Here is a 25,533-nt window from a genome sequence, read left to right on the forward strand (position 1 = left end):
CCGAAACCTCCCGGCGCTCCCAGCCTGTTGCTTATTCATTCAGAGTTGGAAAGCGCCGGCCCACGGACAGCCAGTGCCGGCCGGCCATGTAAGGCCCCTAGGCGGTCCTGCCTGCTCCGTGCCCTGCGGAGAGCCTCGTGCAGCCCTGGGCGCCGCCCCTACCCTGCCCTGACCCCTTGGCCTCGAAATGCTGTCATCGGAGGAGCCGTCCCGCTCGGGACAAGGCCAGGATGGACAAAGCTAAAGCCGGGACAGGCAAGGAGCCGTCCTGTCCGCGAGGCCGTGGGAAAAGCAGCACGCACAGGGGGCCACTTCTGCGAGCCTCTCTGTCCACCAGGCCTCTGCAGAGGGGCCACCATGGCTCTGGGCCGAGCCAGCTGGAAGCTGGAGGCCCTGGTGTGGGGCGCCTGCTTGTGCGTCCTGGTACACGGGCAGCAGGTACAGCCAGAGCAGGGCTCGGACCCGGGGCGCTGGCGGCAGCTGATCCAGTGGGAGAACAACGGGCAGGTGTACAGCCTGCTCAACTCGGGCTCAGAGTACGTGCCGGCCGGGCCTGCGCACGCCGAGAGTAGCTCCCGGGTGCTGCTGGCGGGCGCGCCCCAGGCCCAGCAGCGGCGCAGCCACGGGGGCCCCCGGCGTCGGCAGGCGCCGTCCCTGCCCCTGCCGGGGCGCGTGGGCTCGGACACTGTGCGCGGCCAGGCGCGGCACCCATTCGGCTTCGGCCAGGTGCCAGAAAACTGGCGCGAGGTGGCCGTCGGGGACAGCACCGGCATGGCCCGGGCCCGCACCTCCGTCTCCCAGCAACGGCACGGGGGCTCCGCCTCCTCCTCGGTCTCGGCCTCGGCCTTCGCCACCACCTACCGCCAGCCGCCCTCCTACCCGCAGCAGTTCCCCTACCCGCAGGCTCCCTTCGTCAGCCAGTACGAGAACTACGACCCCGCGTCGCGCACCTACGACCAGGGCTACGTGTACTACCGCGGCGCGGGCGGCGGCATGGGCGCAGGGGCGGCGGCCATGGCCTCGGCGGGCGTCATCTACCCCTTCCAGCCCCGGGCGCGCTACGAGGACTACGGCGGCGGCGAGGAGCAGCCCGAGTACCCGGCCCAGGGCTTCTACCCGGCCCCAGAGCGGCCCTACGCGCCGCAGCCGCAGTCCCCCGACGGCCTGGACCGCCGCTACTCGCACAGCCTGTACCACGAGGGCACCGCGGGCCTCGAACAGGCCTACCCCGACCCCAGCCCCGACGCAGCGCAGTCCGCCGGCGGCGCCTACGGCGGCGACCCCCGCCTGGGCTGGTACCCGCCCTACGCCAACGTGCCGCCCGAGGCCTACAGCCCGCCGCGCCTTGTGGAGCCGCAGCCCCCCTTCCGCGTGCTGGAGCCGCCCTACCTGCCCGTGCGCAGCTCCGACGCGCCCCCGCCAGGCGGGGACCGGAACGGCGCGCAGCAGGGCCGCCTCAGCGTGGGCAGCGTGTACCGGCCCAACCAGAACGGTCGCGGTGAGTACGCCCCGGCGCGCTGGGCCCCCTCTGTAGTGCTCCCGGTCGCTGGTGGACTGCTCCAGGCGCCCAGACCCCCTCCTGCATCCCATGCCAAAGGCCTCCCCTGAACTGCTAAAGCAAGGACCCCCCTCCACACCCCACCCCAGCCAACAGCCCCACAGCATCTCGCCTCCCCGCCGCCCCCCAACCCACGCAGCATCAGTGTCAGGGGTTGGCCAGGCAGGCATGGGCCGCGACCCCGGCTTTGAGGGTAAGGGGGCAGAGGGACCAGCTGGGCTTTGGGAGACCCCTTCCAGACCTGGCTTGGGTCGTCTGGGGACAGAGGGAAGGAGCCATTCTCCCTGCCTCTCCCTCCTTCCAATCAGGGCACCTCCTTCTTCACCTGTAGGTGCGCCTGTGCCAGCCCACAGGTGAGGCAGGGAGCATCTGAAGCCTGCGTCTGCAGGGCCAGCAAGGGGAGGTGTGACAAGTGCCTGTTACGGGGCATCTGTGAGCTTGGCCTGAGTGATCAAGAGGTTAGCGGGGCCGGGCGCGGTGGCTCACGCCTGTAATCCTAGCACTCTGGGAGGCCGAGGCGGGTGGATCGCTCAAGGTCAGGAGTTCGAGACCAGCCTGAGCAAGAGCGATACCCCATCTCTACTAAAAATAGAAAGAAATTAGCTGGACAACTAAAATATATATAGGAAAAAAAAATTAGCCGGGTATGGTGGCGCATGCCTATAGTCCCAGCTGCCCGGGAGGCTGAGGCAGTAGGATCGCTTAAGCCCAGGAGTTTGAGGTTGCTGTGAGCTAGGCTGACACCACGGCACTCACTCTAGCCAGGGCAACAAAGCGACACTTTGTCTCAAAAAAAAAAAAAAAAAAAAAAGGAGGTTAGCGGGGGGCCTTTGCCCGGGCAGGAGCCCACACTAGATGGCCAGAACTCCCTGAGGGAGCCTCTGCAAGGCCAGGATTAGAGATATCAGTGAGACACTGACCTGGGCACAAATTCAAGGGATACCCCAAACTCAGTAATGGAGATAAAGTAATATCTCAATGCATTATGTAAAAATCAAAATTAATGCAAAAAAATCCATGATGAAAAAAATATTCAAATTGTATTGTATTTTATTATTATTTTTTTTAGTGACAGGGTCTCACTTTGTCACCCACCCAGGCTGGAGTGCAGTGGCACGATCACAGCTCACTGCAACCTCAAACTCCTGGGCTCAAGCGATCCTCCTGCCTCAGCCTCCTGAGTAGTTGGGACTACCAGATGTGAGCCACCGTGCCCAGCCAAAATATTCAGATTTTAAATAGAATCAGTAACAGTGCTATACCGAGCCATATTGGAATTGAGGCAAACTGAAAAAGCATCAATATAGATCCTGTCTTTATTTGAAATTTGGATATCTTGTTGCTCACAGATTTTTTTGGCATTAATTTTGATTTTTAAAAATATTGCATTATATATTACTTACCTGGGCTACTGAGGTTTTTGGAGCCCCCTTAAATTTTGCACTCCAGGCCAGTGCCTCTCTGCCTCACTCCCCTCACCCTGGTCCTGGCCCCGAGGGACAGCGTCCCAGCAGGCAGCTTGGACAGGTCTCCCTCTGGCTTTTCAGGGAGTGAAGATAGAACCCAGTCTTGGGAAGGCCCGAGCCATCTGCACGTGAGGGCACAGTGGAGGGACAGCCTTCCTTTTTCAGATGGGCAGTGCCCACACGGAGATGGAACTACCATGGCAAGGGCCTGCTGGTGGGTCTGGCCCCTTGTCCTCTGTCCTAGAGTCCCCCTTCCTGCTTTTCTCCCTCAGGGGCAGTCAGCTTTTTGGTCAAGGTTTTCCGCTCAGTCCCTGATGCTTATTCAGTCCACCCCCACCCTACCTCTGTCAGGCTGGAGTCAGTTCCCTGTATCCACGATCCTCCGCTCCCACCGAGGTTGCTGTGCCACGCCCACGAGGTGAGGGCAAGCCCTGTGGGGACCAAGGGTGCAGGTGCGACAGCCACAGCCTCTGCTCTTCAGCCTTGGGATGATGCCTTGTCTCCAGCCAACCTGACCTCGGGTGAGGGGGCTGCTGCAGTGGCTCCTGCCTCCCTGGGGATTGCTGGAGCCCAGGGCTAGGGGAGAAGAGTGCCCACAGGTAGCACCCACTTCTCACACTGAGGTGCAGCCCTTGAGTTGGGTGCTGAATCCCACTTTGAGAACCAGCAGGAGCTCAGGCTGTATCAGATGATGGTCGTTCTGTGGTGTGAGGAAGGGTGCATTCACCCCTCTGGTCCTCACCTGGAGCGTGCATGAAGCATGCCTGCAGCAGGGTGTGTTACAGCCATGCGGCAACTGCTCTTAGAGCCCCTTGGAGGAGAGGATATTTTCCTTACAGGGTGCTAAACTTTTGCGGCAGCTTTTCTTAGAATGCAAGACCTCAGCAAGAGGCTCAGGCAGAAGGGCCCCACCTCTGGGCAGAGGAGAAAACCAAGGCCTCAAATGCCACAACGCTGGCAGACCCAGGCCTGGGACTCAGCGTCTGGGCTCCAAGCCAGTGAGTTTTCTAGGGCCCCTCTTTGGCCTGTTAGTTCTTAAGGAAGCCAGTTGGTTCAGAGGCTACAGGGCAGGGCAAGGCCGTGTCTGGAGTGGGGGGGTGCCGGGTGCTTAGCAGGGCTTCTGGCCCCTGCCCCGGAGCCCCACAGTTCACTTTGGGTCAAAGCTATTTCTTCCTGAAAGGCAGTATCCTAGGTGCCAAGCTGAGTGTGCTGACATGCATCCAATCTGGGCCCTGCCCTGGGGGAAGCGTAGCAGGGGGGGCTCCTCAGTGCTGGGATTAGGCAAGCATTGGCGGGGCCAGGGGCTTTGGGAGCCCAGAGGAGGCTCCTCCTCAGTCAGGGGCTGGGGTTCAGGAGGACTTCCAGAGAAGGAGGTCTCCAAGCATTGCTGCAAGAGGTGGTCGTCAGCACCCGCCAGGTACCCTAATCATTGAGGGCGTGGGGTGGGAATGTGTGGGGGGTGGTGCAGGCCAGTCTGGGGCTCATGAAGAGGCCAGAGAGGGAGCAGTAGTCTCCCCATCCTTGGTACCTCCCTGTCCACCCTGCTAGGCCGGGACCATGGAAAATCCCAGCCCAGGGAAGGCCAAGCCTTGTACTTGAGATCAGACCCCCAGGCCTGGTTTGGGAGCCCAAGACAGATTCTCCGAGACTGACTTCATTCCTCCTGGCCACACACCCAGGGGTCTGAGGCGGGTGCTGGCAGCCTGCACATGTGTGTGGGCGTGGATGTGTCCTCACAACACCAAACACATGTGAGCACCGCCCACATCCCTCCATGGGTGGGTGGTTTCCAAGTGCCTGTCCGGAGCCTGATTCCTTGGGTGCCTGCACCCTCTGCCTTCCCACCCTGGGCACTGGGACTGCCCGAGGCCTCCTGCAGTTCCATTGTCTCCAACTCTGAAACATGTAACTGCAAGGGATGAGAGGAAGAAACAGAAGCCCAGAGAGGGTCACATACTTTGCCTGACTGTCATAGCCAATGCTCCAAGAGAGGCCTTGGAGGGTGGCCGGTTGCTTCCCAGGCCCGGCTGTGTGCCCTGTGCCATGCCAGCTCCCATGATGTGACCTCTCCCTGTACCACCACCAGGCTCTTCTCTCCTGGCATGCCCTGCCCCAGCTCTTGCCTCCTACAGCCTCAGCTTCTCTGAGCTGGGGGTCTTAGTGCCAACCAAGCAGATGACCCCTGGCCCCAGAAGGCCAAAGCTCCTCTGCCAGGGCCTCCCCTTCCATCTCCGGCCTGACTCACTGGCTTTGGCAGCCCCGTGAAAGGAACATGGAACAGGCTGCCCTGGGCATCCTCCCAGGGCATCTCGATGGCTGTGCCAGCCTTGCCTGGCATGTGTCCTCTATTCCTGTCCTCACATGGCCAACTGGAGGCCAGGAGGGAACAGCAGCTGCCTCCTCCCTGGTCCCCTGCTCCCAGTCTCTCTCTCTCCCGTCCGTCCTACTTGGGGGGCAGATAAACCCTTGCAGTGCTGGCCAGGTTACTCCCTGCTCAAGAAGATCCTGTGGCTCCCCAGGGCCTTCAGGACAAAATCTAAACGTCTCAGTCCAGCATTCCAGAACCAGAGGTACCTCCTTCCTCTCCTTTCCTCTCCTTCTTCCTCTCTCAGGCCTGCACAGCCCCCACGGGACTCTGCTGCTCCTGGGCCTAGATGTTCCATCCCCCTACACACACCCGAGGGTGTTTCTAAGGTACCCCCCTCTCTGGACAGCCTCCTGCTCCCAAGAGGCCAGACTGGGACCCTCAGTCTCTGAGAGCAGCCCTGGCTCCCACAACCACCCCTGCTGCCTGGGCTGCGAGCTCACCTGGGCCTGCCCCCCAAGCCACCTGCTCTTCCAGGTCACCTGCCTTCCTCTGCAGGGCTTGGAGGAGATGCAGGGAGAACCAAAGCTGGCCTCCACTCCATGCTTCCAACTCGGCCATTTGCTGAGGAGCACCTGCTGAGCTTGGTGGCTTCACTGTGCGACTTCATTGTTCCTCACAACCTCCTAGTGAGGGGGAGATTATGGTTTCCCTGGTACAGATGAGAAAACTGAGGCCTAGGGAGATGGCACAGCAGGGTGCTCCTGAGCCAGAATTCAAAGCGAGATGACCCAGGATGCCACGCTCACCCTGCGGGCTGGGCAGGCAGGCACAGGCGTGGGCCCTCTGCCAGCTGTGCCTCTCTGGGCCTCAGCTCCCCCACCTGCATGCAGGGGAGAATGCATTTACCGGGCACTTTACACATCATCTCCTTTAATTTCCAGGTCCCAGCCAGGTACTGCTATTTGTCACCTTTTATAGATAAGGTGACAGGCTCACTTGTTGACTTTCAGTAGTGACACTAGCATTTGCGTCTCTGTATGACTCCCTGTCTTAAGTTCTCAACAACTGTGTGTTATTTTTAAAAATACGTTCGCTCATCCTGTATACCACATTCATTCACTCGTTTAACAGCTATTTGACTGTCTTCTGTATTCTGGGCACTGGCTGTGACAGAGTGAGATGGGACAGTGGGTGTGAAAGACTCCGGGAGCAGAGTCCCTCCCCAGTGTGGCGTAGGGTAAAGCCCTGTGATTCTCACTCCAGACTCGGAACGCTTACTCAACAAGCACTCATAGAGCGCTTACCGAGCGCCGGACGCTGTTCTTGCAGCTTTACAGTTAGAGCTGCTTAATCCTTACAACCCTAGGAGGTAGGTACCGTTACTGTCCCCATTTTGCAGATGAGGAAACCAAGGCCCCGAGAGGTAAAGTGACTTGCCCTGGAGCCAGAAGCACAGATCAGCATCCCTCCTTCCTTCCTGCTCCTTCTGAAAAAAATCCAGTCTTCAGGCTGAGAGAGCTGTAGAGGGGCCTGGGTCCTCCTCCTGCCTCCCTGTTTGTCCACGGAGAGTCATTAGTGCCTGAACAAACTCGTGCTGTCCTGAGCGGCCCATCCCAGGCAGACTTCCTGTCTCCTCTCTTATCACTGGCTCGCAAGGCGCTTCCTCTCTCTCCTGGTCTCAAACTGGACTGTCCCTGCAAGAAGAGACAGCTCCTGTTTTAAATAAGAAGACGAAGAATGGCTGATATTTATTGACTGGACACCATGCCAAGCATTTTATTTTCTTTTTGTCCTTTCTTTGTCTCATTTAATCCCCCTAACAACCTTGTGAGATAGAATTATGTCCACTTTACAGATGAGGAAACCAAGGCTCAGAGAAATTCAATAACTCGCCCAAGGTCTCGGGGTTAATGAGTGGCAGCTGGACCCAGGCTGCCTGTCCCCTCCATTAGGCAGCCCCGGCCTCAGCCTGTTCTGCCTCTCAGGGAAGGGTGTTTTACAGTTTGTGTCACCTGTCTCAGTCTTCATTGTTTCTCTCAGGTCTAAACCCCCTGAAAAAAACAAGATTTGGATTTTTGCCTCAAGTTGGCAGGCCCCACAGTCGTTGGGGATGGTGGCAGGGCAGCGGGGAGCCATTAGTGCCATTACCGGTGCCAGGTTACTGCTGGACTCGGCCTGGGCATTCTGGCCTTTTGTCACCTCTCCTCCCTGTCTCCTAACCCCAGGGGTTCCCGTCTCACAATGTCCTCTGCTCTCAGAAGTGGCACCCCTCCGCAGTAGCTCCAGCCTGAGTCCATCCTACTTCCTTTCCAAGCCAAGAACACATGGAAAAGTCCCCAGGGCAGTGGCTGGACCGGGCAGGAGAGGGAGGGAGCAGGGAGGGAGCGATGGTCTGCCCGGGCAGCCCACACCTGCTTCCAATTGCTGTGCCCCGCATTCCTGCGGGGGAGCAGTCAGGGCCTCGGACATGTCCCCTGCCCTGGCCTAAGCACCTCCTCGCCACAGGCAGCTGGACCAAGAGGGCCTCTTTGTCTGAACTCAGGACCATAAGGTGGGGGTTGGTCCTGGGGCCCTCTTCCCCTTGCTGATGGGCACCCCAGAAACGGGGCATTTCAGTGTCACCTGGACACAGGGTGAGGGGTGACAGAACGCCAGAGCAGGAAGGGACTAGGGTTGGTAAGTTGATGTCCGAGAGGCCTTTGCCATCAAAACCTTGGGAGACAACCCACCCTTCCCCCTGTTTGTGGGCCAACATGGGTTTTCCAAGCCCCAAGCTAATTTTTTTTTTTTTTTTTTTTTTCAAAAGAAAGGACTTTTTGAATCAATTCCAGCCTCTGCTTGATAATGAAGTCTGTGCTCCCGCAGGCAGATGCCACCAGACCCTTTGTGGGATGCGGGCATTCACACACACGCTCGCCAAGGGCATACAGGTGCCAGGCCCTGGCATGGAGGATTCAGGGACGCCCCAGACCCATCCCTGCCTCACCAAAGTCTCAGCCTGGCAGCGAGAAACCAGCAACCGGGATGCAGAGTGGCCCAAGCCCCTCCGTCTCTCCAGCTCCCGGCACCTGCCGTGCACCTGTGAGACCTGGCTGGGCCAGCAGCTGAGTGCAGGCAAGGACGATCCTGCCCGCCTCTGCCCTCAGGGGCTGTCACCTGGTGGAGATAGCACATACCATCTCATGAGGAAACACGTTCATTCAACAAATATTTATCGAGTGCCTTACTGTGTGCTACACTGTTCTAGAGCTGGGTATTCAGTAGTGAAAAGAAAGACAAAATCCTTGCCCTTGTGCACCTTACATTTTCATGGATGAACATAATAAATAGGTAAATAATAGAAGATAGTAAGTGCTCTGGAAACAATAGAGATAGGTAAGAAAGATGCGGTGGGTCTGGGAGGGGCAGGTTGCAGAGGTGGTCAGGGCAGGCCTTATGAAGGTGACATTTATTTGAGCAGAGACTTGCAAGAGGCATATGAGTGGGCCGTGCAGCTCTCTGCAGGAAGAGAGGGTTCCAGACAGGGGAAGCAGCAGCAAAGGCCCTGAGGCAGGAATTCCCTGGGCTTTTCATATATGTTCCAGTGTGGTTAGAATGGAGCGGAGTGGAAGTGGGGGCATAACAGGAGGCAGGGCAGAGAGGTAATGGGGCGCTGACTGTGGAGGGCCTTGGGGGCCACTGTGAGGAACTGGGCTGTTTCTGTGCACCAGGAAGCCACTGCAGGCTTTGAGCTGAGCAGTGACATTTGAACAGGACCCCGACTGCCTTGCCAGGAGTGGGCAGTGGGGAGGTGGAGAAGGGGCTGCTGCAGAGCCCCAGGCCGAGGGAGCGGCGGAGGAAACCGCTTTGGGGTATATTCTGGAGGCAGAGCTGCTGGGATTCCTGGTGGGTCGGATGTGGGGGTGAGAGAGAGGGGTCAGGGACAATGCAGTGGCTTATGGCTGTGCCACTGGAAGGTGCAGTTCCGTGAGCTGAGGTGAGAAGGCTGTGGGCAGAACAGGCTTTGTAAGAAAGATAAAAATTTCAGGTCACTGTGCAGGGTCTGAGCAGGCAGGGAGTGAACCCCTGAGGCAACCGAAGCATCAGGGGAGGCTTCCGGAGGTGGGGTAGGGGGCACCAGGCTGGGCCTGCGTAGGTTGGGTGGGCTTTGGGGGCGGGGGCTGTGTTTATAGGGGGAAGATACATGCAAGAGGTGTGCAGAGGCGGCCTAGGCTTGGCCTGAGAAGGGAGCTGACCTCCCCAGAGGGTAACCATGGCCACCTCCCCGCTCCCCCCATCCTGCTTCCTGGGCAGCTGGCTCCACCAGGCACACATGAAGGTTCCCTTCTGCACAGAGCGAGCCTTCGCTGCCACTGGGCTGCCTCTCCCCATGGGGTGGGGGGGCTGGGCAGCGCAGGTGAATGCTGTAGGAGGGTGCAGGGGGTGGTGGAGGGGTGGTCAGGGCTGACAAGGTAGGGTTCGGGGCATGAGCAGAGCTGGGCTGTGTGCGAGGTGGGGGGCTGTGGTGATGTCTAGCAGGGAACTCTAGGACAAGGGCACCATGGGGTCAGAGGCTGGGGGGAGAAACGGTCAAGTCTGCTGCTAGGGACCTGCCTGTTGATCCTTAGGGTTAAGAGTTCTAGAGGCCAGCTTAAAGCCAGATCACAGAAGGCCTTAGTTGCCACCCCGAGACTTCTGGGCTTGAGTCCGTGGGCAGTTGGGAGCCATTGAAGATTGTGGCCCTGGCTTTATGGCCGGCATAGCTCATTTGCTGGACTGGGATTGCCCCTTCCTGGTGGGGCAAAGCAGACTGTGCAGCCACCTCACCTGCCTGCTCTCTCCAACAGGTGTGGTACCAACAGGTGTGGTACCGCCAGGCCTGCGCTGACAATTCAGTGTCCTGATTATCAGATAATCATTTCCTGGGGTGCCAGCGGCCAGCTCCCCGCTGGAGGCGCTGTCTGGCTCATCATTATTCCAGGCCCTGCTCGGTGGCGCTTTCCGCTGCTCCCCCACCTAGGGGCTCCTCCGGAGTCCGGCTGCGCTGGCCAAAACCCCGCTCAGCACATATTTCACAACGACTGACCGGTTCCTGCTGGACTTTGTTTATCCTCCAGCGCTGGGCTCAAGAGATTAGGGCTCTTTCGCATTCCACTTTCCATCGTCTGCTCCTCGTGAGCAGCGGGCTTGGGGAGGGTGGATTTCAGAGATGAGGTTTATCGAACCCACAGAAAAAGGGAAGCCAAGAGGGAAACAGGTGAGGTGTGGACAAGCGGTAGGAATGTAGCCACAGGGCCCTGGCGCTGAGCAGCCTCCAGGAACCACTGGGCAGGAGGGAACGGATTCCTAATGAAGCAGGAAGGATTTAGATCAGACGGTGGGAGAATTTCCTGCCTGCTAAAGTATCGTCTGTGAGGTTGTGAGAGGTCTCTGGCTCTTGCCCAAGGTTGGAGAGTGGACTAAATAGCTCCCCAAAAGTATTTTAATCCCCAAGTGTTTATCAAGCCATCCAACCTGTGCTCAAGGGCAGTTAGTCCAGTCTCCCCCATCGGGCAGATGGGGAAACTGAGCCTCAGAAAGGGGCATGGGGAGGTTGGACAAGACGGTAAACTCACCTCTGAAGTCTTACCCCTGAGAAGGCCCCAGGTGGATCCAGCCAGGGAAGGGGCACATGGTCATTGTCCTTGGGTTCCCAAGGGCTGGCACGGGAGCTGTCAGTATCTCCAGACCCAGCCTGGAGCAGAAGAAAGGGTGAGCCTGCCTTGAGCACATTGGCCCCAAGAGTCGTGTGACGGTTCTCCCTGCTGAGGTCCTGAGGCCCCCACAGAGGAAGCTCCAGGGCACAGCAGGGACGCAGAACACGGGGCCTTTCCCCTCGGCTCTGTGCCCTCACTGCCCTGGAGGGTCTGAGGGCCCTGCCACAGCAGAATGGCTCCCCCAGACCAGTGGCTGGCTGCCTGCGGAATGGCCCCGGGACCCAATTCACTCACGACAGCCCCTCCCCAGCCGAGCAGCCTGGCTTTGGCCATCCCAAGGGTCTTTGCTGCCCTCTGACCCCGTGTCCCTACGATGAATCCGTAAGGTCAGCATCTTCTGGGGAAGAGCACCCGTGGGGGCCAGCACAGGGCTCTAGGCCTCGAAGGGGGTGGAGGACAATTAGAAGAGGACAAATGGAGGCTATAAAGCCCGAAGAGGGGCTCAGTCAGCCCAGGGCCACACAGGTGTATGACAGAGTAGGGTAAGAACCCAGGCTCCTGTCTCCCTCCTGGGAGCAGGAGGAAGGACTCTGGTGGTGGCCAGGGCCTCCCTGGGTAGTCTGAGCAAGACCCTCGGCCCCAGTGGTGGTCAGACCCCTCACCCCACCCCCACCAGCGGTGCTGGGGACTTGGGGGAGCTGCACAAGGCGGGAGGTGAGCCGGGAGCTGGTCGCACAGCCTCGCCAGGTCCCGGAGGGGTCTGTGCAAGCTGTCCACTGGAGCACGTTTGTGGAGCGGGGAGTCGGAGGTGACCTGGGAGTCTACACGGGAGGCTGGCCAGGTGGGACATGGCAGAGACACACTGTGGAATCCTAGTGAGCAAGGCAAGCCAGGTACTGGATAGATCTTAAAGGTTTACATTGACTGCAAAATCAGGAAACAGAATGAGATCCATACTTTAAAAATGCATACCCACCCCCAGGGCACCGCAGATGCTATACAGACAGCACAGACGGTCACGGACATGTCTGAGGGTCGGGGTGAAGATGAAGGTAAAAAGAATTTGATAAGACAAGAAACAGGCCTTGTGTAGACCAATGATCATGGTTTGCTCTGAACTGAGAATTAGGATTAATTCAGTTCTCTGCATTTATAAAAACGGGAGTCTCTGGGGAAAGTGCTCATTGGAACCCACTTTTTAGAGTCTCCAGTTCGAGGCCCAAGGGCTGGATGACGCCATATGTGCTGGCAAAAGAGATCCCAGCCCTCCTCAAAATTATGTCTCCATGACGGATGGCTGCTCCTGCGTTTGGAGTAGGCAGAAAGGCCCTTTCTCCAGGATCTTTCTTTAAAAGGCACACGTGTTGGGGTGGGGGCCTGATCACGCTGTTTGGCTGTCACTGGACTGAACCCAGCATTGGCCACCCTGCCTGGAGGGCAAGCCCCTTCCCACATCACGCAGCCCCCCACCTCCAGCCCTACAAAGGGGCTGGGATCCCGAGCCCGCAAGCCTGGCTGCTGACGAAATGTCCCCTGGGAGAGCAGCCCGGAGAAGGAGGCATTGTTCCTTCCTGAAAAAACATACCAGCCATGGGAGGGAGCCTGCTGTTCCTAGGGACCTCAGCAGGGGATCCCGAAGGTGAGGGGGGGACCTGCCTGAACTCCTGAGGCTGCTCTTTTCCAGTAGCTTCCCCAAGCTGCTGCCTCTCGGGGCAAGGAGGGTATGGGGGGAGCACAGCCAGGCAGGGGGAGGGGGTGCAGAAGGCCCCAGTAATGGCCTGAGATAGGGAACAAAGAAAACTATAAAATAATGGTAAGACTAATCCCATCGAAAAGGCATAACTAATCTCTGGTGATGGAAAAGCAGATCCGTGGTTGTCTGGGGTGGTTGAGGGGCCAGGGGTTACTGGCAAGGGGCGGGGGTGATGGAAACAGTCCATAGCCTGACCGTGGTGGTGGTTACATGGCCTTATACGTTTGTTAGAACTTATCAAACTGTACACCTGAAATCTGTGCATGCGACTGTGTATAGATCATACCTAAAAAAAAAAAAGAAAAACTTAAAAAAGTTTACTTTTGTAAAAGGAAGAATGACAAGAGGAGTCCTGGGAGGAGGTCAGGAGTTAGCATCTCCTCCTGGGGCTGCCCTGACCCGCTGTGTGACCGTGGACAAATCCCTTGCCCTCTCTGAGCCTCAGTCTCATCCAGCACTTCCAGAGGCCGAGGGGACTTGGGCCCGTCAGTCATCCCCAAAGCACAGATTCCTGAGCACCGTGGATGACCCTGCTGAGTTTCACTCACGTGGGACTCGGGCCCTGCCCTCAGAGAGCCCAGTCCAGAGGGGAGGCGACACCAGTAGATACGATGAAATCCAATAGTCTCACTCCGAATCCCCACATGTGGTATGCTACAAATGTCCCTCCCCCCAGAGCCCTGGAGCTCATAAAAACCCCCATGCTACTCAGTTTCATCAAAAAGGATTGAGGGTGTCAAAGCAATTCCTTTTGTAAGGCTTTTTTTTTTTTTTTTGAGTACAGAGCCTTAGCACATCATCTGGGGACACACAGCAATGAGAGTGAAGTTCAGAATTGTTGATGGCTATCAGGACTCAGTCTGTAGGCTTTAGTCTGTGACCAGGGTCAGACTATGTGACCAGGAGCTGGGCTCAGTATGTGACCAGGGTCAGGGCTCAGTGTGTGACTAAGGTCACATCTCAGTGTGTGGCCAGGGTCATATTTCAGTGTGTGACCAGAGTTGGGGCTCAGTGTGTGACCAGGATCAGATTTCGGTGTGTGACCAGGGTCAGGGTGCAGTATGTGACCAGGGTCGGGGCTCGGTGTGTGGCCAGGGTTGGGGCTCAGCCTGTGACCATGGTCAAGGCTCAGTTGGAGGCCAGGAACAACATCGGCACTCACTGGCCCCACCTGGCCTCTTACTCAGCTGGCTCTTCCAACCTCCCTGGATTGCACAGCCAGCTCATGAAATGGCCTAAGAGGAAGGGTCGGGCCAGAAAAGCTTTGTGGAGCCATCTGTGCAGTATTTGTTGAAACTGGGCCTGGGGTGGGGGCGGCAGGCTGTCTGGTGCCAAATGCTGGGTCCCACGAGGCCTCAGGCCCGGCTGCCCCACCCCTGCACACTGCTGAGGGAGCGGCCCTCGGTGGACCATTCCTCTCGTCCTCAGCCCCCAGCCCCCAGGCTTCCGGGGACCAGAGGATGAGAACCAGCTCCCAGCTGGGTTTGAGGGCCAAGGGTCCCCTGGGAAATGACTGCAAACATTCCTGGAGGCTCGAGTAATAGGGCCTAGGCTGGCCAAGAAGTCCCCCATCAGCCAGGAGCCACCTCATCCTCACCCACCCTCATCCTCCAAGCTGCTTCTTCATTCCCAGTAGGTGAGGTCACCCTGGCTGCCTGGACCAGGCTCCCCCATGAGCCCAGGCCCCAGGGAGAGCAGGGCTTGGGCCTGGGAGCCCGGGGTGTGTGTGTTGGGGGTGCAGGCCGACACCTCTGTCAAAGGCTGGAAGCCAGACTTCCCCTCCTCTGCCTCAGTCTCGTGGACCTCAAGCTGATGAGATGAAGGGGTCTTTGGCAGCAAGACTCAACCCCTCTTGCTTGCTGTCATCCTTCCCACTCCTCCAGGAGCAGAGGGCTTGGAAAAAGCTAAGAGGAGCTCACAGCCTCATTCCATCATTTACCTCCCTGAGGGGAGAGGAGAGGGGGCTCAGAGGCCCCAGGCCCACTGCCCTTTAAGTTGGCGGCTGAGCTGGGATAGGGCCCAGGGCCCCCTTGCCCACTCCCAGCCCGCCTGTGCCCCCGCACTCCCAACGTTAAGATCACTCCTCCTTTATTCCAACGCAGGATGGGGTCTAGACACCGAGTTTGGTTTCTGCTTATTCCTAATAACTCTTAGTTGAATTAGTGCATGCCCTGTGGGGAAGGCGGAGGGGCAGAGCAGGGTGGACAGACCTGGTCTCTGGCATGTCCTGGGGAACAAGTGATCACAGGGCTGGAGCAGGCTCCAGACTCCCCCGGGCCTCCCTCAGGTTGGAGGCCAGAGGTTGCAGATGGGGAGGTTGTGGTCAGGTCTGGGGGGGCCGATGGCAGGAAGTGGTGGCAGGTGATGGGGGAAGGAGGGGCTGTGCCAGGAGGAAAGGAATCATGAGCAGGTCGGGCTGGGCGCCCAGGCTGCGAATCCTGCCTAGTCAGCAGCCCACTCTGGGGAAGTATTTTCCTTCTAGCCCATCCCTTCCTGCCCTCCCTGACTCCTGCCAGCCAGCATCCACCTGGCTCTGCCCATGAGGCTTCTGGGGCCCACTTCGGGCCAGAAGCAAGCCCAGGGCTGTCTTGGTGGCTCACGCAGAGCGCTGGCTGCAGGGGTGAGAGGAGCAGAGGGCGTCTAGGGGCTGGTGTCCAGAGGCCCGGGGAATAAGGACACGGAGGGAGTGTCTGTCAGGAAATTACTTGGTTCACTCGGTCCTGCCTTCAGGCCTTTGTTCATGCTGTTCCCCCTGCCAAGAACACCCTTTCCTGCTCCCTGGCTCTAAATTCCACCCCGTCTCCCAGATCTTGCTCACGTCCCAGCTCGCCCCACCATGGAGCTCCTGCTGCCTGACTTCCCTGACCCCACACCCGAGCCCAGGACCCAACGCCCAGGGAGAATGGAGGCGGGTGTTTGGGTAGGGAGCGGTCTCTGGGCATGAGCAGTGGCCAGCCTGACCCTCTCCATGTCACCCTTTCCCCCCACCCCGCTCTCTCCCACTGCCCACTCCAGGTCTCCCTGACTTGGTCCCGGACCCCAACTACGTGCAAGCGTCCACTTACGTGCAGAGAGCCCACCTGTACTCCCTGCGCTGTGCCGCGGAGGAGAAGTGTCTGGCCAGGTAAGGGGCCGAGGAGGAAACAGAGAGGTCGGGACAGTCCCTGGGAGTTGCCCAGCACCAGTGCTCCTGCCAGCCAGTCAGGCGACCCTGGCCACATGCCCAGGCCTCTCAGGGCCCTGACCTCTTCCTGTATGAGGCTGGCCTGCCCTGACACAGTCAGGAGGGGCGGGGAGGAGCAGGCACCCCGCATTTCTGTGTGCTGCGCGGCCCTGTGCAAGGACTCTACCTCTGCTGGGCATTTCATCCCCGCACGAGAGCGACGAAAGGAACTCAGACTTCTCAGATCTGAGCTGCCTGGTGAGCAGGTCCCTCATGGGGAGCCCAGGAATGCTCACACGAGGACAGGGAAGTCCGGCAGGGTGGGCAGGCCTGCGGGATACAGGCCGGGGTACGGAGCCATGTCCACAGAGGACAGCTGTGACTTTGGCTGGCCCAGGCTGTCTCTGCCTGGTCACAGTGGGCATGGTGACAAAGAGGCCCCATTCTGTGTGGCACTGGAGAGAGGGAACGGAGGCCAGTTTACGTGCACCCAGAAGGTGGGCAGAGCCGACTCGTTATTCGTGGTGCTCCTGCCTCCTGCAGAGCTTGCCTCTGCGTTTATTAGCAAGTTTCTGCTCTGCTCACATATGTGTGCTTGGGGGATACGTCCCTGTGCTAAAAGAACCAGTTAAAGATCGCATGGCTTCTTTGCTTGTATCCCTCTATGTTGAAAGCACTCATTTTTCTTAATTACTTCCTTTTTTTGACATTGGAACTCACTATTTACTTTTACTTTTTGCTGCCTTTGGAATGTCAGCATTTTCTCATGTCTAGAGCTCCTACTGGTAACAGTTCTAATGGTTCGCTGCCATGCAGAGAAGCTGACCGCTGACTGTTACCAGTCTGTGACAAGATAAGGAGCTTGCCCCGGATGTAACTCAGCTCGCTGCTTCCTTCGCTGGGAACGGCTTGCTTTTAAAACAACAGGCGTCAGCTGAACCAAGCAGGGTGCTTAGTACCCTCGTTGATTTACATTCTGGCGCAGGCTCCTAACGTCCTCACAGGCTGGCAGCACACGGGTGCGGGAACTGGCCCTGGTCGCGTTGAGTACCCCACAGCTGCCTGCCCATGCGGGACTTACCTCGACCCAGTTGTCCCCAGGAAGAGAGCACAGTGTCCCTGCTGTGACTCCACCAGTGGTGGGGAGCTTACAGCCTCATTGACAGCCTGTCCAGTTTTGAAGCGTTTTAGTAAAAGCCAAACTACCACTACATCTCCGCGGAGCATCCCCAGTGCCCAGACCTGAGCCCCCAGATGGGGCGAGGAGGCGGCCCTGGCCTCTGTCCTGGAGGAGGTCCTGGGCCAGCTGGAGAACATGGCCCTCCCCCGGGCCCCCGTGACAGGACCAAGCCACAGGTGTGGGACGAGAGCCTAAACGAGTGGTTCACAGGCCAGAGCTGTGCGAGATCAGAGGAGGGAGAGGTGGGCAAGGGCTGGGGCATCAGAAGAGCCTGGGCGCAGGAGTGCAGACCTGGAGACCCCCGCAGAACCGGAGCCCTGGCTGGGGAGGGCCCTCCAGGATCACTTGAGTGTGGCCCGCATGCCGGTGCCAGTCCACACACAGGCGGAACCCGGAGAAGGGAAGGGACTTGCTCCAAGTCTCGCTGCCAGCTGTGGCCAAGCTGGACCTAGGATCTAGACCCTGATGGTTTCCCACGGTGTGCGGAGCCGAGTGGAGAGGCAGGGTTTAACTGAACAGAGGGAAGGAGGATGTTTTGTTTCAACCCAGACACAGACAGATTCCAAGCCTCCCCCAGACAAGGCTGCGGGCCTTACGTCCTGGCAGACAGGAGTCTGAGCCGCCTGTTGTCCAGACATACTCTCAGAGAGAGCGCTAATCCCCATGACTGGCCACCGCTCGCCTCTGGCCTTGGGACTCAGACTTTAATGAGCTCCAGGGAAGCGCCCCTGAGGCCAGCCAGGGCAGCTGTCAGCGGTCAGCTAAAGAGGGGAGGAACCTCCAGCCAGCCGCCCTGCTCCTACAGCCTGTGTGTGTGTGTGTGACCGCCTCTGTATGAGCATGTGTGTGTGTATGCGTGTCTCCCCTCACTGCTGTCCCTCACTCCTCCTTCTGTCCTTCTCCTGCCTCAGTTGAGAATGTGTGGTCAGCAGTGGACTGCGAGCAAGCAGTCCACACGGACCCTGCTCCCTGAATGGAAAAAGGTGGGTTGCCAGCCCCTGAAGCCATGCAGTCACCAAGAGGTGGCCTGGTCACACCCAACCCAGTGCAGGGTGCAGGTGGTGACAGGCTGTGCTGCGGGCAGTGCTGTAGAGCTCACAGGCATCAGGAGTCCCCTAAGTGAGGCAATCAGAGCAGACTTCCTGGAGGAGGGGACTTGGGTTGGGAAACAGACTTGGAAGCAGGAACCCAGGTGTGCGGTGGATGGGGGTCAGAAGGGCAGATGGGACCAGGAACATGCAGAGGCTCTGACCGAAGGAGTGCAAGCCCCCTTTCTCAGGCCCGCGCCTGAGACGTGGCCTGCTTTGTCAACAAGTAGGGCCCTGTCTAGAGTGGGGAAGACTTATCAGAATCCCTGGACAGGGCTATGTTTAAATTGCCCTCCAAAGGTTTTTCTATGTCCCTGCCCCCAGGGGCCTGAGTCACCTACAGGCATCGGGGACTTTCCGAGGGCCATTGCGAGGCCTGATGCTACTTTAGAAAGACCCTGTTGGCAGCATCAGCCACGTGGTGGAGGCCAGGAAGGAGGAGACAGCCAGGCACTGATGGGGTCAGGAGAGAGAGGAAGAGGCCTGAGCCTCTGCCACAGTGCGGGGTGGGGTCAGATGAGAGGACCTTCGGGGCAAGGGGGTGCCAGAGGACCAATGGCCCCAGGGCTGGGGGTGGGGGCTGATGCAGCCCATGCTGTGTTCCGGTGTCACTGGACCCCAGCCCCACTCTACTCTCCCCACCTGTGCCCACAGCACAGCCTACGCCCCCGAAGCCACCGACTACGACGTGCGGGTGCTGCTGCGCTTCCCCCAGCGCGTGAAGAACCAGGGCACGGCGGACTTCCTCCCCAACCGGCCACGGCACACCTGGGAGTGGCACAGCTGCCACCAGTGAGTGGGGTGGGGCTCGGCCAGGGGCCTGGTGCCTAAGCTCCCCTCCCCCCAGTAGCGCCCTGGAGACCCAGATGCCGGCTGGAGGGCCCCGGGGAGGTGGTGTCTGCCGAGGATCCAGCGCTGGACCAGGAGTTGCTCAGAGGAACTTTAGCCAAGGCTGGGCTGGAGAAGGGGACATAGAAGGACTGGTTTTGGTGAGGGATGGAAATGTCTGGAACACGGGGTATTGCCCAGGGGAGGCCAGCACAGGTGGGAGCCCAAAAAGGAAGTGAGAAGTCCTAAGGTGGTGCTCTCCTCGGGTGACCTGGCCAGGTGGGGAGCACCAGAGCTGCCACGCTGTGGGGCTCAGGGGATAGGAGAGCCCAGACCTGTCAGGAGGCTGTGTCACAGCAGGGTCCCCTGGGCCCATCCCAGGATGGGGACAGGGTGAGAGGCCCAGGGGATGCTAGGCCCTCTTCTCCCTCCTCCCCCTCTCCTCTGCCCCCAGACATTACCACAGCATGGACGAGTTCAGCCACTATGACCTGCTGGATGCGGCCACGGGCAAGAAGGTGGCCGAGGGCCACAAGGCCAGCTTCTGCCTGGAGGACAGCACCTGTGACTTCGGCAACCTCAAGCGCTATGCGTGCACCTCTCACACGCAGGTGGGGCTGGAGAGGCAGGGCTCGGGGCACCAGAGGACGGGGCTGGGGGAGGCAAAGAACGGTGCCAGCCAAGGCAGGCTCATGCCAAGGCTGAGGACAGGCTGGTGCCAAGGCTTATGGCCACTCAGCTCTGGGCAAAGCGAGGTCTTCTCACCAGTCCTCAGGCCACCACAGGGCCCTGTAGGGACTGTCCCCTCCCTTCCCAGGCCCCTTCCTGCATAATTCTAGGGGTGTCTGCTCATGGAGCGAAAGGAACATTGCAGCAGGTCTGGATAGCATGATGTCCCATCTGCCTGTGTGTCCACCCACCATCTGCAGACTGTCCGTCTGTCCAGTCTGTCTCTTTTTATCCATTGTTCCGTCTTTCTCTCCCTGGCGGCCCCCTGCCCTCATTTCATCCCTCCCAGCTGGCTATTACGTCTCTCTGTCTTCTCTCTGGTCCAGTGGCCTTGGGAAGGGGCAGACCCACCCTGAGCAGCTGCAGGTGGGCAGCACCCCACCCTCTCCACCTGTCCCTTTCCAGGGCCTGAGCCCAGGCTGCTACGACACCTACAACGCGGACATCGACTGCCAGTGGATTGACATAACAGACGTGCAGCCCGGAAACTATGTCCTCAAGGTGAGTCTCCCGGCCCCCGTCTGCAGGCGGGGCAGACTCTGTGCCACCTGGGAGAGAGATGGAGAGAGACCTCAGCTCCTCACGGGGCCCCCTGCAAAGCCAAGGGCTCCTGTGCTCAAGAGTCCTTTCTAGCCTGAACCCCTCCCACCCCAACGTACACTCACTCCTTTGTCCCTTCCCTTGATGGGGGGACAGGTAGAAAAGTGTGTGACAGCACAGCCCAGCTCGGTACATCCGTGCAGACCACCCGGTCATGGCCTCACCTGGGAAGCCGAAGCTCAGCCTCCTCCATGCAGGCACAGTGAGGGGGGATCATGCTACCGGTTCGCTTGGGCCCACTCTACGCAGAAGCTGAGTAGAGGAAGAACAGTGAGGGGGGCCTGCGGAAAGGCGGCTAGCGGAGACAGGCGTTCAGAACACAGTCGCCAGAGCGGTTCCTTGCAGGCTCCGTGCGTGCAACCCTGGTGGGCCTCACCGGGGCCTGGGGCTGTCTAGTGTGGTGTGTTCGTTCCCCTCCCTCACACATCAACTCATCGAACTCGAAGGCCCCTCTGAGTTCTAGGCACTGGGCTCGCAGACCGCATAAGCGGTACGCGGTTCCTGCCTTCCAGGAGTGTGCTTGGATTAGAAAGTAACATCATCGCATCTGTTCTTAAACGTTTTGCACATAACGCTGCCGCCCCCCCCCCCCGTTAATCCAGCTTTTTTAAGTGTTGCGTCCCAACAGCTCCTTTCCAGGCAGAAAGCAGAGGTTACTCTTGGACTGTCACCTCAGTGAACGTCGACAGCTCGGGCTCCAGAGCAGGGGCTGCCGTCTGGCCTCAGACAGGCCCTCGATGGGTCACCTGCACAGGGATGTTTGTGAGCAGCTGTGAGCCTCAGAGTCAGGGAGGCCGGGCATCGAGTCCCCGCTCGGCCCTCATTCCTGCCTTACCTGAGGCCCGCCAGGCGCAGGCGCAGGCTTCGGGGCAGCTCATGATCTTCTGATAAACGGGATTGGACTTTATCTTCCTGAACCACCTGCTGCCTCTTCTCTCCTGTCCGTGTCCCTAGCAGTGTCCCCGTCTCCACGTCTCTTGGCCTCACGTCGTCCTTCTCCATCTCCCTGTCTCCCTCCCTCTGTCACCTCCGTGTGTGCCTGTCTGTCTGCCTGGCCACCCCCTGCCCTGGTGACCCGGTGAAGTGCAGTCTCCCTGACCAGACCCGCTCCCTCTGGGCTGCCCTCCTCCGCAGGTGCACGTGAACCCGAAGTACATCGTTCTGGAGTCTGACTTCACCAACAACGTGGTGAGATGCAACATCCACTACACAGGTCGCTACGTTTCTACAACAAACTGCAAAATTGTCCAGTAAGTGCTGCCCACCACCCTTCCTGCCCACGCCCCTTTCTGGCCTGGGGAGCAGGCAAGGCCACCAGAGATACCTAAGACACCTGCACTCTGGGTCGCTCTGATGGCCAAACACAGCTGTGGCTGGGCCCAGCAGGAACAGCTGAGTGCTCGTGGTGGGGCTCAGGCTGTGGGCTTTGATCTGTGGCCCGATCACGTGGTTCCCCTTCGGGAATTTCCCAAGTGGAAACCAGGAGAAGGCAGAGTAGTTTGGTGCGAGCACATGGGCTCTGCAATCCTAGTTCTGTGGCTTCCTTGCTCTGTGACATTCAGTAATTCACCTCACCTCTCTGAGCTACTTTTCTCAACTGTCAAGTGGGTACTTCCCACACAGGCTTGGGTGAGGATTTATAGGCCTGATGTCTGTGTCTTTAAGAGCTCAGCACACAGTAGCACCCAGTGTGATCATTAGTGTCCTCATCAAGTGGATTGGATTAGACAGTCCCAGATAAGAAGTGATTCTGGCTGGAATGAGTGAGCCATCACCAGTCCCTAAGTCCCTACTGTAGAGGAAGTTAACAAAATCTGGGGTCAGGCTTTTGGCACATGGCTGCAGGGCAGGGTCCTCAGCTGCTACTGTCCTGGGCTTGCTGTCCTCAGTCCCTCTACTGATTCCCCACATGAAATTCTTTGCAGAGGGACCCCTGCTTACAAGCTCACAAAGAAATCCCACCCCATTCCGTGTGAATTTAAAATGTTTGATCAGATCAAAGCAACTCTTTTCCATTAAAAAAAAAAAAAGAAGAATAGTCTTAGAGCTTTAAGTTTTGACCATCAACTGGAAGAGTGGTCGAGACCCCAGGGTCCAGAGACGCATCTTTCCCCAAACGTTTATGCTTGTTAATGGATGGCAGGTGCGAGGTTCCGCCTGTGACCAGGGTCAGGGCTCGATGTGACTAGGGTCAGGGCTTAGCATGTGTTGAGGGTCAGGGCTCAGTATAACCAGGATCAGGGCTCAATGCATGACCAAGGTCAGGGCTCAGTGTGTGACCAGGGTCAGGGCTCAGTATTTGACCAGAGTCATTATTCAGTGTGTGACCAAGGTCAGGGCTCAGTGTGTGACCAGGGTCATTACTCAGTGTGTGACAAGGGTCAGGGCTCATTTCTGCTACCACTAACCTGACCATCCATAACATGCCACCACCGCAACATGAGTATTAAAAATGTGGGCCAGGTGTGGTGGCTCACACCTCTAATCCTAGCACTCTGGGAGGCCGGGGCGAGTGGATTGTTTGAGCTCAGGAGTTTGAGACCAGCCTGAGCAAGACCAAGACCCCGTCTCTACTAAAAATAGAAAGAAATTATATGGACAGCTAAAAATATATATAGAAAAATTAGCTGAGCATGGTGGCACATGCCTGTAGTCCCAGCTACTCGGGAGGCTGAGGCAGGAGGATTGCTCGAGCCCAGGAGTTTGAGGTTGCTGTGAGCTAGGCTGACACCATGGCACTCTAGCCCAGGCAACAGAGCGAGACTCTGTCTCAAAAAAAAAAAAAAAAATGTGAACAGCAGCCTCTGGTTCCATGCAGAGATTCGGTTCCTCATGAGTAGGATTAGACCCAAATTACCCAGGGCCCAGAGTGTGTTCGCAATGACTGACTCCTGCCCCATCACTGGCAGTTTGGCTCTGTGTGCACCTCGGTTTCCGGCACCTTCTGCTCCTCAGGGCCCGTCTCAGTCGCCATTCAAAATTCAGGGGTCGCCTAAGCAGCAGAGGCAATTCTAGGGAAGGAAGAGGAGGAAGGCAGGCAGGGGCATTCAGGAAACAGGGGGCCAGCTGGGGACTCAGGAGGCCAGGGAGCCCACATCCCCCTCCGGCCCCGCTTGCTGCGGGGAGAGGGGTGGAAGCAGCGTCCCCCGTCCCCCGCGGCTGTGTGAGCAGCCGAGGGCCCTCAGCAGGGCGGACAGAGGAGCAGCCCTTGCCTCCCTGCCGGCTCCCCGGAGGCCTGCGGGCAGCAGCAGAGGCCAGGGCCCTTCCTTCCGAGAGCTCTTTACATAAGTGCTTGGAAAGGCCCAGGTCTTATTAGAGCGTCTCCACGACCCTGACCGCAGGCAGGCGGCTGGGCCAGTGCGCACAGGAAGCCGGACGGAGCGTTCCCAGAAAGGCCACGGGACTGACGCCTGTGGGTTTCCATCATGTTTCTGAAAAGGAAAAAGGAGGCTTAAAAAAAAAAAAAAAGAGTATTGGGTTAGAAAAAACAAGAAAGTATTTCCAGACAGTAGCAGCTCTGCTAATGGCCTAGAAAACAACCCGGGACTAGGGCATGGGTGGGGGACAGGCGAGACCGTGCTCTGGCTGGGTGGGAGTGCAGGAAACCCTCCTTTTGGAGCTGGGCTGAGCGGTCGGCCCCTTTCTCCTGAGCCCAGAGTCCTGAGGGAAGTGGAGGTCGTGGGACCTGGGCCATGGGGCCGCAGGGGCCCTGCCTTGTGGCCGCCACTGACCCACTGTCTCTCTGCCCCCAGATCCTGACCTCCTCAAGGCATCGACGGCCGATCTCTCCCCTTCCAGAGCAGCCCCTGCTTCCCCGGGGCCTCCCGCCGAGGGGCCCAGCCCCCAACCCACAGGCAGGGGCATCCGTCCCTGCCGGCCTCAGGGAGCGAACGTGGACCGAAACCACAGGGATTCCGGATGCCAGACCCATTTTGTACTTAACTTTTCTCTACGACATTGTTTTGTCGGTTGTTGGTTTGTTTTTATTTTTTATATTTTGGCCATACCACAGAGCAAGTTTGCCCAGGTCTGGGCTGAATAAAACAAGGTTTTTCTACTCCGTGGCTCTGCGCGTGTGGCCTGCTGCCTGGCCACAGCTAGGCTGGGCCCAGGGGACGTCCCTGGGCTTCATCCTTCCCCTTCGAATGTGGGAGGGGCAGCCTCCACCCTGTCAGCACCACGGTGACCTCCAGGGTGTCCAGCCGCTGTGGAAACCCAGGGGAGTTTGGGGTGAGGCCGAGCCCACCGCATGGCGGGGGTGGGGGGGCCTCCTCAGCCTGCAGCCTCACACTCCACTAACACCTCGGGACACCCCGCAGCCCCAGGCAGTCACCACCTGCACCAGCCACTTACTCCCTTGCAATCGCACGTCCCCCGAGTGCTGGGTGCTACGTGGGGCACACACTGGGGCATCACAGTCCCTGCTCCCAGGGAGCTCACAACCACACGGGAATGGGGCGAACACCACACCTAGTGAGACAGAACCTGGGGGCCGCCAGGAGCCTTCACATGGGAGGTGGCCTCCTTCCAGGAAGGGTGGAAAAAAGAGTATCCCTGGCAGAGGGGACAGTGTGGGCAATGGCAAGAGGTGGGCTTGGAGGCTGACGGGTTGGGAGTGGGAGGTGGAGGGAGGCCCCGTGTCCATGCAGCCCCCTCTCCTGCCTGGCTGTGGCATCCAGGGGTCCTGGACACTGGGCCTGGTCAGGAAGAGGCGGGGTGCCGGCCCCTTCCTTCCCCTCCCATGAGCCCTCAGGGCACCTCTGCACCCTCCCATGTCCCCACGGGAGTAACACCAGTGAGAAAGGGAAAGGGACTGGTCCAAGAGCCAGGGCTCTGGGTTCCAGGGCCAGTCTTCCTGCTCACTGGCTGTGTGACTTTGGGCAAGTCATGCTGCACCCGTGGGTCTCAGTTTTCCTGTCAGTAAAATGGGAATGCCCTCCTGCATGGCTCACACGCTGACGTGGAGAGCCAGCGATCTGCTGCCCCGGGGGAGACCGGGTGGGCTACGGGTGTTGGCGCCCATCCCTCCAGGTCACTGCGTGCCTTCCAGCCCATTTGTACTCGGGGATCCTGCAAGAAGGCGTCCCCCACTTTTGGATCTGATGCTGTCCTTGCCTCAGAGTCCCTGGCAGCAGCTAGGTCTTCTGTTGAGAGGGAGAGGGAGGGCTTCTTGGAGCCATGTTGT

The 25,533-nt window shown here is 58.8% G+C and overlaps 1 protein-coding gene across 1 annotated transcript; it reads left to right on the plus strand.

The window, feature by feature from the left end:
* LOXL1 (lysyl oxidase like 1) lies at window positions 1–24,405 on the plus strand. Its single transcript, XM_045531707.1, has 7 exons — window positions 1–1,498; window positions 15,776–15,884; window positions 18,846–18,983; window positions 19,474–19,630; window positions 20,154–20,249; window positions 21,483–21,598; window positions 24,101–24,405. Exons 1-7 carry the CDS (start codon window positions 358–360, stop codon window positions 24,105–24,107), a joined length of 1,764 nt encoding a protein of 587 aa, XP_045387663.1. The 5' UTR covers window positions 1–357; the 3' UTR covers window positions 24,108–24,405.
* The last annotated feature ends 1,128 nt before the right edge of the window (window positions 24,406–25,533 follow it).

The sequence above is a fragment of the Lemur catta genome, chromosome 1 (genome assembly GCF_020740605.2).
Source record: "Lemur catta isolate mLemCat1 chromosome 1, mLemCat1.pri, whole genome shotgun sequence".
In the NCBI taxonomy this organism is placed as follows: domain Eukaryota; kingdom Metazoa; phylum Chordata; class Mammalia; order Primates; family Lemuridae; genus Lemur; species Lemur catta.